The 17000-nt window shown below is 37.9% G+C and overlaps 1 protein-coding gene across 1 annotated transcript in view; it reads left to right on the top strand.

The window, feature by feature from the left end:
• Nucleotides 1-14477, top strand: part of LOC149842232 (uncharacterized) — a 35771-nt gene extending 21294 nt beyond the window's left edge. Inside the window, exons 8-9 of the mRNA XM_089999017.1 lie at nt 1413-1605; nt 14171-14477. Of these exons, the coding sequence (XP_089855143.1) occupies nt 1413-1605; nt 14171-14258 (281 nt within the window). The 3' untranslated portion in view covers nt 14259-14477. The remainder of the gene's footprint in view (nt 1-1412; nt 1606-14170) is intronic.
• Nucleotides 14478-17000: the final 2523 nt, after the last annotated feature.

Genomic DNA, 17000 nt, shown 5'->3' on the forward strand with positions numbered 1-17000 from the left:
TTACTTTGACCTCTATTCTACATTTACACTAAAGTACACAAATGCCCTTATAATTACATGTATGTACAAGGCATGAGAGAATATACAAAATATACATTTTCTCAACAACTACAAGCTTTGGCAAATTTACCTATTTATTTATTTACTTGACAAAATGCTCCCTTTATGTAAGTTTCTGTTCCATTAATCCACAATTTGTTTGCCTCTTTTAGAAGTTATAAGTAACGTTAATAGAAGTACCTTAAATATGATGACCTGCTGAGATTCTGTTGGTTATCAATTCTGTTTCAAGATGATATCGTGTTAGTTTTTATTGGGCACGATTACTGCATGATACATGATAAATGTCAGGATTTTCTTTTCCTGACAGATATGTGGTTATTAATGGTGCAATTTGGTTGTCTGGTATGTAGAAGAATTTAATCTTGGGTGGGTGAATCCCATCAGGGTGCAACCTTCCTGGCTACCAGGGAAACTTGAAAAAATTTAGAAACATTGACATCTTTTTCGCTTAAGAGCTATGTCACAGGGATTCGGCTAGCAGGGTGCCGCACCCACGTCGACGCGACGCGGGTGCGGTCAACACACTTAGGGTCATTTTGGTCCAATTTTTTGGACTTAAAAAAAAATTTGCCAAGAATTTTTTTTTAATATATGTCACAGGGATTCTCCAACTAGGTGCCTCACCCGCAGCCGATGCGGTCAACCTGACCCTGGGTGCAGTCAACGCACCCAGGGTCATTTATGTCCAACTTTTGGACTATATATATATATATTTTTGCCGCACCCCCGCACCCGGGTTTTTTGGAAGTGCCGCATCCCCGCACCCACACCCATGTGACATAGCTTAAGAGTCAAGTTATAATCACAACAGATGGGTGTGCTTTTTGCTTTCTTGCATTCAGTTCCATATTTGGTGTACGGGCACCAACCTTTGATGTACTGAATTCTTTTTACTTGGTTCCTCTGGATCCTTTATATGTTGCAGTGTCAAGGGCTCGTGAATGAATGAACTACTTGTGAAATCTAAAAGTATTTGGTTCTTAACAAAAGTGTAAATAAATGAACTATTTCTGAAAAAGTATTTTGTTCTTAACAGAAAAAGGCATTCATCCTGATGGCAGTGGTTGTATGTCTAATACAGAAGAACTCAAAACTGAAAATTCTTGGTCTTTTTCTAATAAAGAAAAACTCAACACTGCAAATTCCTGGACTTTTTCTCTTCGGAAGTTTTTCTCCAGTGATGCCTGTGGAAACGTGACAAACTGCATCTTCTATTTCTATTAGCCATTTGGGTTGTAGCATTGCCACACACACACATACTCATAGCTCTAATAACTTGTCTAAATTAAATTTTGTAGTTTACTTCTAGGATCTAAAGCCTCAGGAATACCTTGTTTTATGAGTTGCAGGCCCTTTTCGTCATAAATTACTGAGATTTTTGCTGCCTTTCTGGTCAAGTGCATTGCCAACTTTGCCTGTGACAGCACCGCCACGCAAAGATAGAGAAGGGAATGCTGCAGATGACATTACTGAAGGGCGTTCACGACATCAAAGATCTTCAAGGATGGACCCCAGAAAAATCCTTCTCTTTCTGGCAATCATGTATGTAATCCTTTGTTGTTTGAGTCATAAAATTTCAGTCACCTATGTCCTTTTTTCTTTACCACTGATGAAAGCTAGCTAAGAAAAGAATGGTTATTGAACAACTTTTCATAAAACTGTTTCATATGCATGTGCATGCCTCATGTAAGATACCATTGCTTGTCAGTTTCTGTCATGCTTCTGAGATTCTCTCACTCATACAAGGTTCTACTTGGGATGTATTAGAATATCTGGTGGCACTTTTTCTTTAAAATGCATGGTTTTCTTGTCGATCTCTTAAAAATGATAATATCCAGTTGGTTTTGCTTGTATTGTGGCTGAGTATTCATTTTCCCTAGTTTATATAGCATGTAAACCATCAAATCTTGAAATGAGGCTTTATTGAACACATTACATTTATGTTTTTCCTTTGGATGTTAGTTTCGCAAGGGTTCTGCAACTTGTTGACTAGTTTATGCTTCAGGATCAAGTACATCCACATAATTATCCATAATGACCAAACATTGGCAATGATTTTTTTTTTTGACTTGGGGGTCTATAACAGCTTGTATGGATTGTTAATTAGCTGGTGCTTCAGATTAAATCACCATCTACTCAATGACTCATATCAGGTGGCAGAACTCCTCAGGATGATTATTTGGCATTATGTATATTTGATATTAGATATGTTAGATTATGATATATATATGGGTTAATATTTGCTACTAATGAAGGTACCAAACTAATGAGCTAGAAATCATATGTGCAAGTTGTATTTGTAGAAGATGAACCGAACCCTAGAGAGAGAGAGAGAGAGAGAGAGAGAGAGAGACGGCTGAACATGAAAACAGAAAACTTAATTACATCATTAGGGCTTCTCTCTATATTAAATAGAGAGAGGCAAAACAGAAAAATTACATCTAAGTCCTTATGAAAATAATATTTCAGAAAACCTCTAATAAAGAACAACTTAACCTAAAAACCACCTATTCTCAACACTCCCCCTCAAGCTGGAGCATAGATATCTATCATGCTCAGCTTGTCACAGCATCTGGAGAAATTTGGCCTAGCAAGAGGCTTTGTAAACATATCTGCAACTTGGTCTTCAGACTTTAGGTATTTTGTAGTGATATGTCCAGCTTGAATCATATCTCTTACATAGTGGCAATCAACCTCAATGTGCTTTGTTCTCTCATGAAAGACAGGATTGTTTGCTATATATGTTGCCGCTTTGTTATCACACATCATGGTCATTGGAGAGGAAACCTTCACCTGGAGATCATTAAGAACAGTGTGAACCCATATCAATTTAGCAGCTGTTTGGGCCATAGCCCGATATTCTGATTCTGCACTCGACCTGGAAACCACATTTTGTTTCTTACTTCTCCATGAAATCAAGTTGTCTCCCAAAAACACACATAATCCTGTGGTAGACTTTCTATCTACTACAGATCCAGCATAGTCAGCATCAGAATAGGCTACTATCTCCAGAGTTCCACCTTTCTTGAACAGTAACCCCTTTCCAGGAGAGGATTTTAGATATCTGAGAATCATTATGGCTGCATTCCAGTGTACCTCAGTAGGTTTGTCCATGAACTGGCTAACTTTGCTTACTGCTAAAGCAATATCTGGTCTGGTCACAGTTACATATAGTAACTTCCCTACTAGGGAGCGATAGCGTTTGCTATCAACAGGTTTTGACCCTTCTTCAAAGAACTGAACTTTATGGTCTATGGGAATATTTGCTGGTTTAGCCTCCAACATGCCTGTTTCCTTTAATAAGTCAAGAACATACTTCCGTTGAGACAAAACCATCCCTTCACGGCTTCTAGCAACTTCTATACCCAGAAAATACCTGAGTGAACCAAGGTCTTTTGTAACAAAGTGTTTGTGAAGATGAGCCTTTGTGACTTCAATAGCTTTCACATCATCTCCTGTAAGAATGATGTCATCCACATATACTACCATAACAACTATGCCAGAGCTAGTTTTCTTTATAAAAAGTGTATGATCTGCTGCTGATCTATTAAAACCAAAGCTTGACATCACTTCAAACAACTTTTGAAACCATGCACGAGGACTTTGTTTCAAGCCATAAATCGCCTTTCTCAATTTGCACACCTTATGACACTCCCCCTCAACCTCAAAACCTGGAGGTTGTTGCATGTAAACGGTCTTAGAGAGATCCCCATAAAGAAATGCATTTTTCACGTCTAATTGACACAAGTTCCAGCCATGCTGAACAGCTACTGAGAGAACAAGACGGATGGTACCCATCCGTGCATCAGGAGAAAAAGTTTCAAAGAAGTCAATTCCATATGTCTGGGTATGTTAAAATATGTTGTACATATATATATTTATATATATAGATCACGACACATACACATATATATATTAATTATATATATGTCTATGTGTCTATCTACATATATAAATATATATATATTTATATCTTTTGTAAATAGACCCATATAGGGGTAAAACAGTCTTTTTACTTCTTATCGCATATTGTAACTTTTCTCCTTTTCTTTTATTTTCTTTTTTCTTTCTTTTTTTATTTTCTTTATTCTTTTTCTTTTCCACCTTGGAATGGGCCCCACCTAGGAGGACGTTGGAGCATCCAACGGTCATATTTATGACCGTTGGAAGGGCTCCAACGTCCCTCTAGGAGCCCTTCCAAGGCCTCCTCTTTTGTCTATAAATAAAGGGGTTTCTCCCCATTGTAATGCATGCTTCTTTGAAGCCTTTTGAGTGGAATATATATTTTTCCTCTTCTTTTGGGTGCCTTACCACTTTAAGTGGTTGTGTTGTTCTTTTGCCATTAGTGGCTATTTGTGTATGTGCGTGCTCTCTTGTTTTGCTCTTGGAGACTTCATCCGGCACTTCATTACATGGTATCAGAGCCTTGGTTGATAAAGCTTCATCGGATCTTCTTTTGACAAGTAATATCCTTCTCTTTCGTGCATTTATATTCCTCTTCTACAAATGGCCAACAAGGATGCAAAAATCGACCTCTCATTCAAATTGGATGGGACCAATTATCGCATGTGGGCGGCCGCTATGGAAAACAATCTCAAAGGTAAAAAACTTTGGGGTTATGTATGTGGAACCATTTCGGAACCACAATTGAAGTTGACTAAGTTTGAAGGTAATGAGGAAAAAGCTTTGAACAAAGAGGAAAAAGATAAGGCTATTCTTGATTACTCTTCTAAATTAGAAGATTGGGAAAGTGAGCATGCTAAAATTTTAGCATGGTTCATGAACAATGTTGAATTAAAGATTTGTGCAAATCTCGCCAAATTCAAGAAGGCTAATGAAGCTTGGTTCTTTATGAAAGGCATGTACACTCAAAGAGACCTTGCTAGGCATTTCTTTCTACAAGAAAAGGTAAGAGCTACCAAACAAGGTGATATGAGTATTAGGGACTACTATAGTGCCCTATCTTCTTTATGGGATGAACTTGTCCTTCTCGAACCCCAATGGGAAGGTAGTGCTATTGCTATGAGGCAAGAGCAAATGGAAAAAAAAAGATTTTTCCAATTTATTCATGGGCTTCGCCCCGAATTTGAGCAACTTAGAGGATCCCTTCTCCATAGGGCCTCTACTCCTCTAAGTGGTATTTTGGCCGACTTATGTCAAGAAGAGACTCGTTTGGCATTAAAACGAGATGTTGATGAAGTTCATGCCGTATCTAGACCCGGCAACAATGTAAGGCCATACAAACCACCTCATTTTTTAAAAAATAATGGTGGTGGAGGAAGGAAAATCATTTGCCATAATTGTAATGAACCGAGCCATATTCGTCCGGATTGCCCAAGATTTAAAAAGAAGGTGGCCTCCGTTGGTGAAGCTCCTCCAAATGAAGACTCAAAGAAAGATGGTGACATAAAAGAGTCTCTTGCTCATCTTACCGAAACTCTTCAACAATTCATGAAGATGAGCTCCTCTCAGTTTTCCTCTACACCATCCACTTCCGGCGCCGCTATCTCCTCCTTCCCAGGTATGACCTCTTGGATTCTTGATTCGGGTGCCTCCTTTTATATGACTCCGAATGCATCACTCTTATCAAAAACAAGTCTCAACAAATTTAAATCTTTTGTCTCCACTGCCGATGGAACATCCTTGGATGTTGAAGGCATTGGGAATCTTGAGAAAACTTATAATGAAAACAAAGAATTTTTTGTTCCCAAAATTCGAATTATTCCAAAACTTAATTTAAATCTATTTTCCGTTTCCCAAATTACCGATTTTGAATGTAATGTCACTTTTTCACCTACCCATTGCTATGTGCAGGATCTCCGGTTCGGGAAGCGGATTGGGCAAGGCCATAGAAGAGGGGATCTTTATTATATGGATTTTTTGTCATTGCCAACCAAATCATTTTGTAATCATGTTCAATCCAAAGATATTGAGACTTGGCATAAAAGACTTGGACATCCTAGTGTTTCTAAATTGTATCTCTTTCCTTTTTTGGAAAAATTTTGTAATACAAATACATTCACATGCAATGACTGTATCCTTGGAAAAATTCATTCGCTTCCGTATTATCATAGTAATTTTGTGTCAAAAAGACCTTTTGAACTTGTGCATTCCGATGTATGGGGACCGGCACCCGTTCTGTCCAAGGGAGGCTACTCCTACTATGTTAGTTTTGTTGATGACTTTACTAGATATACATGGGTATACATTATTAAAAACAAATCCGATGTCTTTAATAATTTCAAAGAATTTCATATTCTTATTCAAAACCAATTTCAAAACAATATAGCTATATTTAGATCAGACTCTGGAGGAGAATACATGTCTAAAGATTTTCAAAATTATTTCAAAACAAATGGAATTTTACATCAACGATCTTGTCCTAAAACCCCGCAACAAAATGGTCTTGCAGAAAGAAAACATAGACATTTAATTGAAAATACAAGAACACTTCTTGTTTCTAAAAATGTTCCTAAAAACTTTTGGGCCGATGCTCTTCTTACCGCAACATATTTAATCAATCGTATGCCCTCTGCTTCTTTAAAAAATGTATCACCTTTTGAAAAATTATTCAAAATTACTCCAGATTTTAATAGATTAAGGATATTCGGATGTAAATGTTTTGTGCTTGTTCAAGGACAAGATAAACTATCACCTAAAGCTATTGAATGTGCATTCATTGGATATGGTGAAAATAAAAAAGGTTATAGATGCTATGATACTCGAAATAATAAACTCTATATATCAAGAAATGTAAACTTTCTTGAAGAACAAAATGGATTTGATGTTCACACATCTAGAGAAAACTTTGACTATTCCTTCCTATTTGATCTTGCTCCTAGAATTGAAACATCAGATGCAAGTACTTGCGATAATACTTGTGATGGCATCTCCCATCATAATGATATACTCCAACATGATAATGATTCTCAAGTTGAGAATCTTAATGAAATAAATGTATATGCCCGGCGGTCAGGAATTGAACATCAACCTGCTCTTGAAAGATATTCTCAAGATCTCTCATTAGAAGAACCTATTAATTCTCCTAGGAGATCTTCTCGTAATAGTAGACCTCTACAAAAATTTGTATCTTATGAATCTTTCTTACCTAATTATAAGGCTTGTCTCATGTTAATTCATTCATATCATGAGCCTACTTCCTTTAAAGAAGCTAAAGATCATCCACATTGGATTGAAGCAATGAAAGTTGAATTAGAGGCTCTTAACAAAGCTCAAACTTGGAGTATTATTCTCCAACCATTAGGAAAAAAGGCAATTGGGTGTAGATGGGTATATAAAGTTAAAACCAAGTGTGATGGATCTCTTGAGAGATACAAAGCTCGTTTGGTTGCAAAAGGCTATGCCCAAGAATATGGAATTGATTATGAGGAAACCTTTGCTCCCGTAGCTAGGATGACTAGTGTGCAAACTTTGATTGCCTTAGCCTCCATTAAACAATGACCTATATATCAACTTGATGTTAAAAACGCTTTTTTAAATGGAAATTTATATGAAGAAGTGCTTATGGATCCTCCGCCAGGTCTTGAAATTGGTAAAGGAAATATTCTAAAGTTAAATAAAGCTCTCTATGGTCTTAAACAAGCACCTAAAGCTTGGTATGATCTTTTTAGCAAAGTAGTTCTTGATAATGGTTTCTCCTCATGTTATACTGATACTGCTTTGTTTGTTAAAAATTCTAATGATCACATTACAATTCTGTTATTATATGTTGATGACATGATTATCACAGGTAATGATAAGAGAGGTATTAACCTTATTAAGAATATTCTCAAAGAAAATTTTGATATGTCTAATCTTGGTTATCTAAGATATTTTTTAGGTATTGAAGTTGCATACTCTCCCAAAGGGTATGTCCTCTCTCAGATGAAGCTTGCCTCCGACATTATTGACAGGTCTGGACTGACTGATGACAAGAAGGTGGAGACGCCAGAAATAATCAATGCCAAGATGAGAGCCAGTGATGGCACTCCTTTAGCTGATCCCACACCTTATCGTCAATTGATTGGGTCGCTCACATACTTATCCATCTTTAGGCCCGATATTTCTCATGCAGTTCATAGTGCAAGTCAATTTCAGACTGCTCCCTCCACCATTCACATGGCTGCTGTCATGAGAATTATCAGATATTTGAAAGGCACCATAACAAAAGGATTATTCTTACCCTCTTCTTCCCCTCTTACTTTACTTGCTTATACTGACTCTGATTGGGGTGGTAACCCCGATGATCGTATTTCTACCACAGGGTATTGTGTGTTTCTTGGAGAGTCACTTATCTCTTGGAGGTGTAAGAAGCAACAAAAAGTTTCACTCTCTTCTACTGAAGCAGAGTATCGTGCGATGGCTACTACCACCACGGAGATCGTATGGTTAAGAAGTTTGCTTAAAGATATGGGAGTCTCATTCTCAACTCCCTCAAAGCTGTGCTGCGACAACAAGAGCTCTATCTACATTGCCAGCAATCACACCTTTCATGAAAGAACAAAGCACATTGAGATGGATTGCCATTATGTTCGTGATGAGTTCCTACGAGGCACCATTCAATTGCCTTATGTTCCAACCGAGTACCAGTTGGCGAACTTCTTCACCAAAGCTTTGCCATCGCCTCGTTTCTTCTTTCTCCTTAGCAAACTCTCGGTGATCTCACCGTGTGTTTGAGGGGGGGTGTTAAAATATGTTGTACATATATATATTTATATATATAGATCACGACACATACACATATATATATATTAATTATATATATGTCTATGTGTCTATCTACATATATAAATATATATATATTTATATCTTTTGTAAATAGACCCATATAGGGGTAAAACAGTCTTTTTACTTCTTATCGCATATTGTAACTTTTCTCCTTTTCTTTTATTTTCTTTTTTCTTTTTTTTTATTTTCTTTATTCTTTTTCTTTTCCACCTTGGAATGGGCCCCACCTAGGAGGACGTTGGAGCATCCAACGGTCATATTTATGACCGTTGGAAGGGCTCCAACGTCCCTCTAGGAGCCCTTCCAAGGCCTCCTCTTTTGTCTATAAATAAAGGGGTTTCTTCCCATTGTAATGCATGCTTCTTTGAAGCCTTTTGAGTGGAATATATATTTTTCCTCTTCTTTTGGGTGCCTTACCACTTTAAGTGGTTGTGTTGTTCTTTTGCCATTAGTGGCTATTTGTGTATGTGCGTGCTCTCTTGTTTTGCTCTTGGAGACTTCATCCGACACTTCATTACAGGGTATACCCTTTCGCGACTAATCTGGCCTTGTACCTTTCAATAGAACCATCAAATTTGTACTTTATTGTATATACCCATTTACAACCAACAATGTCGGCATCTGCTGGGGAATCAACTAGATCCCAGGTATGCTGAGATACCAAAGCTGTCATTTCTTCTTGCATAGCCATCTTCCAACGATTATCAAGTGCTGCCTGCTGATAGTTCAGAGGAATGGTTTCAGCAGACAAGGCTGAAATAAAAGACTTCATCTGATGTCCAATTCTGGCATGGGAGACAAAATGAGATATGAGATATAAGGTGCATTGTCTTGTCCCTTTTCGTAGAGCAATAGGCCTGCTATCATCATCCTGAAGATCACTATTGTCAGTAGAACTTACCTCAGGAGAAGAAGAAGATGAAGGCTCTTGCGGAAGTGGAGCTCTACGCACATATACCAATGGAGGATTATTAAATCTGGAAGAGGATGAAGTTTGGTTCGGTAAGGAGGGCACAAATTCCAAAGGAAAAGGAGGTATAGGTAATGGAAAAGACTCAGCTGGATCAACCTGCAGCGGAGAACCGGAACTAGAGTAATATGGAGAGGATTCCAGGAAAGATACATCCGCACTGACATACTCTCAGCGAGAAATAGGATCATAACATCGATAGCCCTTTTGATTTTTTTGGATAACCGATAAATATGCATTTTGTAGCTTGAGCAGCTAATTTATCCGGGTCAGGGCCAAGTTTGTGGACAAAACAAACACATCCAAATATTTTTGGTGAGAAAGAAAAAAGTGGGGCATTAGGTTTTAGGATATGTAATGGAATTTAATCACCCACAGAAGACGAAGGCATGCGGTTGATCAGATAGCAAGCAGTGGTAATCACATCACCCCAGTATAACGCAGGAACATTGGATTGAATCATAATGGTCCTGGCAACATCAAGGAGGTGCCGATGCTTTCGCTCAGCCACCCCATTTTGTTGAGATGAATAGGCACAGGAAGTTTGGGGTTGGATGCCATGATCTTGGTAAAATTGTAACAGACCTTTTGATTTAAACTCGAGAGCATTATCAGTGCGAACAATCTTGACAATAGATTCAAACTGAGTTTTTATTTCAAGAATTAGGGATTTGATAAGACTTGGAACTTCAAATCGTTCTTTTATTAAAAATACCCATGATAACTTAGAGAAATCATCAACAATAACAAGATAATACCGACACTGAGTCCTAGTAGGAAACTTACTAGGACCCCATACATCTGCATGAAGAAGTTCAAAAACTTTATTACTAGACTGACTCGAAGGGAACGAACTTCGATGATGCTTGCCCAACTGACATGCTTCACACTGAAATGATGTGGTGGAAGGAATCTGAGGAAAGACCGACCGAAGCTTTGACAATGAAGGATGACCAAGACGACGATGCCACTGAACAGGACTGAATGAATGTTCCACTGCATCATGAACAAAACCCATTGGATGATGTAGGTAGTAAATTCCATTTTCTTCATAGCCTCCACCAATCTTCTTCCTCGTCAGCAAATCCTGAAAATGACAACCCATTGGATCAAATATTACTCTACAATTTTGTTCTTTTATAAGGCAACTAACAGAAAGTAAACTTTGAGGAAAGTTTGGAGCATGAAGAGCATTTTTCAACTGTAATGAGGAGGATATAGAAATATTTCCCTGACCAACAACCGGGGAGGAGCTCCCATCGGCTAATGAGACTCCAAGTTGAGCCTTAATGACATTTAGATCTGAAAAAACACGTGAATTTCCACACAAATGTCTGGATGCACCAGAGTCAATAACCCACTTACTATCATTCGGATGGAGATGATTGCCGGTTGAATAGGCAATACCAGCTACAGGAGTAGTGAAACTCAAAGGTCGAAGAGCAATCAACTCATCATATTCCGCACGACTAAGGGTGATACTACTTTCATTTGCAGTGATATTCTCTTGTGCATTTGTTGCCTCAATAGTAGTAACATGTGCTTTAGGGTTATATGACTTTGATGCAGAAGAGATTGGCCGACCATGCTTATCCCAGCAACGATCTTCTAAATGTCCAGATTTTCCACAGAATGTACATTGAAGCTTTCCTCTGCCTCCCATACCACGTCCACGTCCTCTGATATTCTGAATATTTCCACGGCCATAACTAGATGGAACAACAAGAGCAGATGTCTGAGACACAGGCTGAGATTGTGGCAGAGAGATCGCAAGTCTACTCAGACGATTGTAAGCGTCAGCAAGAGTGGGAACATCTGAACCAGTCAACATTTGAACTTTTGCAACAGAAAAATCTGAAGAGAGACCTATAAGAAAACGAGCAACCATGGTTTGTTCTTGATGATCCTTTTGCTTCGAGCAACAAAGAGGCCTGTGAGCATTAAGTCTTTCAAACACAGCTTTGACAGAGGCATAGTACTGGGCCAAGGTCTGATCTCCCTGTTGCAAGTTATATATTTCCTGTTCGACTTGTAGGATACGACTCACATTCGTTTCTTGTGAGTATGTATCACGAAGATTGTCCCACATTAGTTTGGCTGTATTATAGTAGATCAATCCATCTGCAATATGGGGTTCGACACTATTCATGATCCATGACATAACTATGTCATTATCTTCATCCCAAGTAACATATTTTCCCAATTTCTCAATGGGTTCGCCTTCCAACAAAATATGTTTTCGACGATGTCCAGATACCGACATCATAAAAGTTTTGGACCACCTGACATAGTTGGTTTCATTCAACCTAACAGAAGAGCCATACGAGAAGGGGTTGGCAAAAGCCTTATACTCCCCAATATGTTCCATTTTGGAATCACCTTTCGACGTTTCAACCATACTAAAAAAAACTCACTTGAACAACAAGTGTTCAAGAAGAATTTACAACTCAGCAGGAAACCACACTTGCTGTTCCACAAAATAAAGTTCAATCCAGCAGGAAATCACACCTGCTATTTTTCATGACAGAAGAGTAACTTAAGCTACCGTGCTTCCTTAAAAACAACACTCGACACAACAGGGAGTCACTGAAAACCACATTCTGAAATAAACCAACCCACAAAAAAAAACAACAACTAAATTTCAGTTGCTGTTGATACCACAGAAATCCCGAACATTGTGCACCCAAACACATCACGACAAATGATAGAATGCAGTCACAAAACACAATATTCACTAAACCTGCTGTTCTCCAACATATAAGGCATGACATCCAGTAAGTATCACACGCAATCAGCTTCTGATCACACGCAATCAGCACTTGCAAGAACTCAACAATTACGGCCACACAGAAAAAAAAATTTCTGCTGCTCCCAAACAGCAGGAACACACCTCGACAAGAACTCAGCACTCACGACAACACAGAAAAAAATTTCTGTTACTTCCAACCATCAGGAATACCCTTCGACAACTCACGAACCAAAAACAAAACTCGTCATAGCAGCAGCAAGACTCGGCACCACCAGGTCGCAGCAGGAAATCCAGATGAGGAGAACTGATTTAGATTTTCTCCTAAGATCTGATTAGAAACATTACTCAGCGTGATCGAAGTTTGATCACGATCATGAAAGCCTCCACGATCGACTGTGTTCTGGTAAAACTCGATCACGCTCCCACGTCACAGTCGATATCTCGATCACGCTTCGACGTCACAGTCGATCACGTTCCCACGATCGGCTCAGCTTTGATACCATGTAGAAGATGAACCGAACCCTAGAGAGAGAGAGAGAGAGAGAGAGAGAGAGAGAGAGAGAGAAAACAGAAAACTTAATTACATCATTAGGGCTTCTCTCTATATTAAATAGAGAGAGGCAAAACAGAAAAATTACATCTAAGTCCTTATGAAAATAATATTTCAGAAAACCTCTAATAAAGAACAACTTAACCTAAAAACCACCTATTCTCAATAGTATTGACTCAATCTAACCACATAGATGTGTTCAACATGGTTTGTTTGCTAAGGATCAAGCCTGAAATTTTGGCACATTGTGGGCCATTGATTTTTAGACCCCTTTAAAAACCTAATTACTTGTCATAATCACATGATTTGAAACAAGTTTCTTACTAAACAAACCATGTAGATCACATCCATAACATTTGATCTACAAAAAAATGAAAAATTTTGAAGAAAAAAATGATTTCTACTCATTATCTGCCAATATTTACCCTATATATATATGTGTGTGTGTGTGTGTGTGTGAGAGAGAGAGAGAGAGAGAGAGAGAGAGAGAGAGGATGGTCCTACCCCTTTTTTCGTTAGATCTTATTAGGACCCTCTAAAAATTGCACTTTCAAGTATTTTTTACTCAATCTGAATCGTTAGATGTGTTTATCATTCCTTATTTACTAAGAAAAAAGATTTCTTTCAAACTGATTTTATGTAAAAATGCAAATATTTTATCATCAAATTTTATTTTAATATCAACCATTGATTTTTTTACCTTTTTAAAATACACATCTGAGCATAAAATATCTTAGTCATATACATGCTCCCTATTGAGTAAACAATGATAAACACATCTAACAAACATATTGAGCAAAAAATACTTGAAAGTACGATTTTCGGAAGGATCTAATGGAAAAGGGGGTAGGACCATCCCTCTTCTCTATATATCAGGTAGAAGTTCAATGCCCATGTATCCTTCTTCCCCCAACCCAGTCCCCTAAACCCCACCCATTCACCCACCCATTCACCCACCCATATTTACTTGTTTTTCTCATTTTCTTTAGATAATTGATTTTTTTTCCATTTTCAAGTTAACAAGATCTTCCTTCGCCCTTTTTATTGTTTGTGGATCCTACATGTAATACTGTTGTTTTTGTTGATTTATTAAGCTGTATTTTCTGCACAGGGCATGCATGGCAACAATGGTGATATTGTACTATAGAATTGCACAACGCAGTCTTTTGGAAGATGTACCTGAAGATGGGCAGGAATGAGGCATATTGCAAACTTCTGTCTTTATCTTTGAAGGGTAACAATTTTTTATCTTTGTAGATTAGTCTGGTTATTAAGCTTTGGCTTGTAGCAATATACTACTTGGGGGATATTGTCGGAGTGGAGAATTGATCAAATGGCAGTTTTGCGGTTTTTTATATTCTAGAATTACATTTCCAACTTCCCCCTGTTGTAGAAAATTCTATAGCAAATAAAGTGCAGAAATGGTTTTTATGTTTTCTCTTTTTCCTTGGAATTACTGTAGTAAAGAAACGCCAAAACAAATCTGAGTAAGCCCTAGTCTGTAATTTTGAAACCCAAATATCTACTCTACATTACTCCCCATAGTTTTTGTATATCCTGTCTCTCGCTTATACATGATTGCTCCAACGCATTGGTCTTGCTGATCATCCAATCCCATCCTGTCGGTCATGGTGAAAAATCCAATCTTATCTTATAGGGGCAACAATCTTTTCTCACGTGTGGTTTCTAGGCTGTGGGAAAACCAATTACATTCCTACGGTAAGTGCCTTTGAGGAACTCGAAGAAGCAGGAAATTGGCCCTTTTTCTCTTCAGCATTTACTCGAGATTTGTGACACAATGAATTTAAGTGGTGAACTGCCATTTTCCTTCATTACCAATTTTCCTCGTCATTTCTATCCTAAACAGTGATGAGATTAGAGCCTGCTGAAAGCCCAATTTTCCTTCCCTTAGCCTCTGTTAATAAGCTGGTAGTTGGAATAAGGGTTGAGACTACGAACTGCTTTGGCAATAGTTGTTTGGGAGAAAGGAGTAACAGTATCATGTTTGGTCCTTTGCGTTCGTGCACAAGAAATCAATCTCTTTCTATTTTCCGAACTCTTTCCCACGCCAAGCTGCCATGCACAGCCTAAGTTTCCCAACCATGGTTTTGTTTACACAATTGGCTCTATTTTACCTCCCTCAGCGACCCCAGCTATGTTTCCAAATTCAACCAAGGAAAATGTTTCACACAATGGGTCGCTCATGCGATGGTGATTCAATGTATGTAGACCATATTTGTAATTTTCCCATCTGTGCCAAACGGATTTTGTTTCATAGATCTTGCCATTATGGTGCTAAAAATATTCTGGTGATGAAAGCAAGTTATTTAGTTAGGTAGATTGCTATGGCAGTAATGCTGACCATAATCTCATATATATCAATCTTTTCAACTGTTTTAGGTGGTGTTTGGATTGACTGCGAATAATTTCCTTGGAACTTGTTTGCCATTGGTGAGGTATTTGCTACAATTTGAACATGGCTGTAGACACATTCCATGGAATTTATTTACCACCAATTTGGTATGAGGGCACTTATCCAGGTGCCCTTTTGTAATTCTAGTAAGTGGGCAGAACCTGTTTTCTGCTGTCTACGAGTTCTTAGCACTTGGATTTGGAGTGCAGGTGGGAATTGGAGCAATGGGGATTGCACCAAGATGGTTTAGATTCTGTGTTCTGAAGTTGGAAAATTTAAAGTCATTCAGTTTCTCTGCTTGGATGTTGGGCAGCTGTACTGGGGGTTCTATAACAAAGTCTAGTATTTGGAAGTTCGCTTCTCTCTCTCTCATGGAATAAGGGCATTAACAAATTTTCTGCAAAGCAAATTCCATGTGTTAATGAAGTCCAAACACAAGAATAGACAATTTGCCTATTATGGAGGGGAGTTGTTTTTGTTTGCCACTCCCATTTCCTAGGGCTCATCTTCGACAATTTTCACATTCCAGAAGCTACTCCCATTTCCTTTAGCTCATCTTGGACGATTTTCGCATTCCAGAAGCCAAAGTTTGGCTAATGCAAGCAAGGACTACGATGAGTCTATTTGTAGAATGGGTGGAATTGAAATCCAATTCAACGAAAATGGAAAAGAGAATTTGGATATAAATGGGTTCCAAATCCACCCAATTCCATGAATCTAAATATACCCTAAATGTTTTGACTCAATCTAATCAACATGCTCAATTTAATAGGAATTGACCCTTAATCATGTTTTTTATGAAAACATGTTTTTATGAGTTGGGAAAAAATGATGCATTCATAGCTATTGATTTTTAGATCACTAAATATACGGTTGGATTACGGCAAAACAAAGGCCAGTTTCCACTAATAAAAACAAGTATATCACATCTAAGGCGTTATATGTGAGAAAACACAAAAAAGTACAAAGAAAAAGTTTGCCAAGTCAATTGTTGTAAATACAGTTGACTGTTGCAAACATTATATATATTAGACAAACGGCCCGTCCTTACGGGTTACTGACTCTTTTTTTTTCTTCATATGGACGGGGAGACCACCCCAAAGGGGTGTAAACCTGGGGTTACTGACTTTAAAGCGAACAAGACAAGCGAGGCTAGTTGACAATATTTTCCCAAACATGGCAAGCTTTGTATTATTGAAAAGGGTATAAAAAATAAAAAATAACCATACTGGACCGTAAAAACAATGCATTTTCCTAAAAACTCATAATTTGCAAAATTCGTCTGATGACCAAAATAAAAAATAACCAACTTCATTAGGGCCTTTTTACCTTTTGCATGTGCAAAACTCATGATGTTCGTGTTTTGATGAATCTGTTTTGAGAAAAACATTTTTAAAGAAAGTTTCAAAAAGACAAAATTTTTTATACATATGTTTTTAACATCGTTAATCTCAAATAATCTCATCGTTATACACATGTTTTTAACAACGAGACATGTGCAGGGCATTCCAGAGGATATTCAACTCAC

Source organism: Nuphar pumila, chromosome 3, assembly GCF_984573655.1.
Source record: "Nuphar pumila chromosome 3, dmNupPumi1.hap1.1, whole genome shotgun sequence".
NCBI lineage: Eukaryota > Viridiplantae > Streptophyta > Magnoliopsida > Nymphaeales > Nymphaeaceae > Nuphar > Nuphar pumila.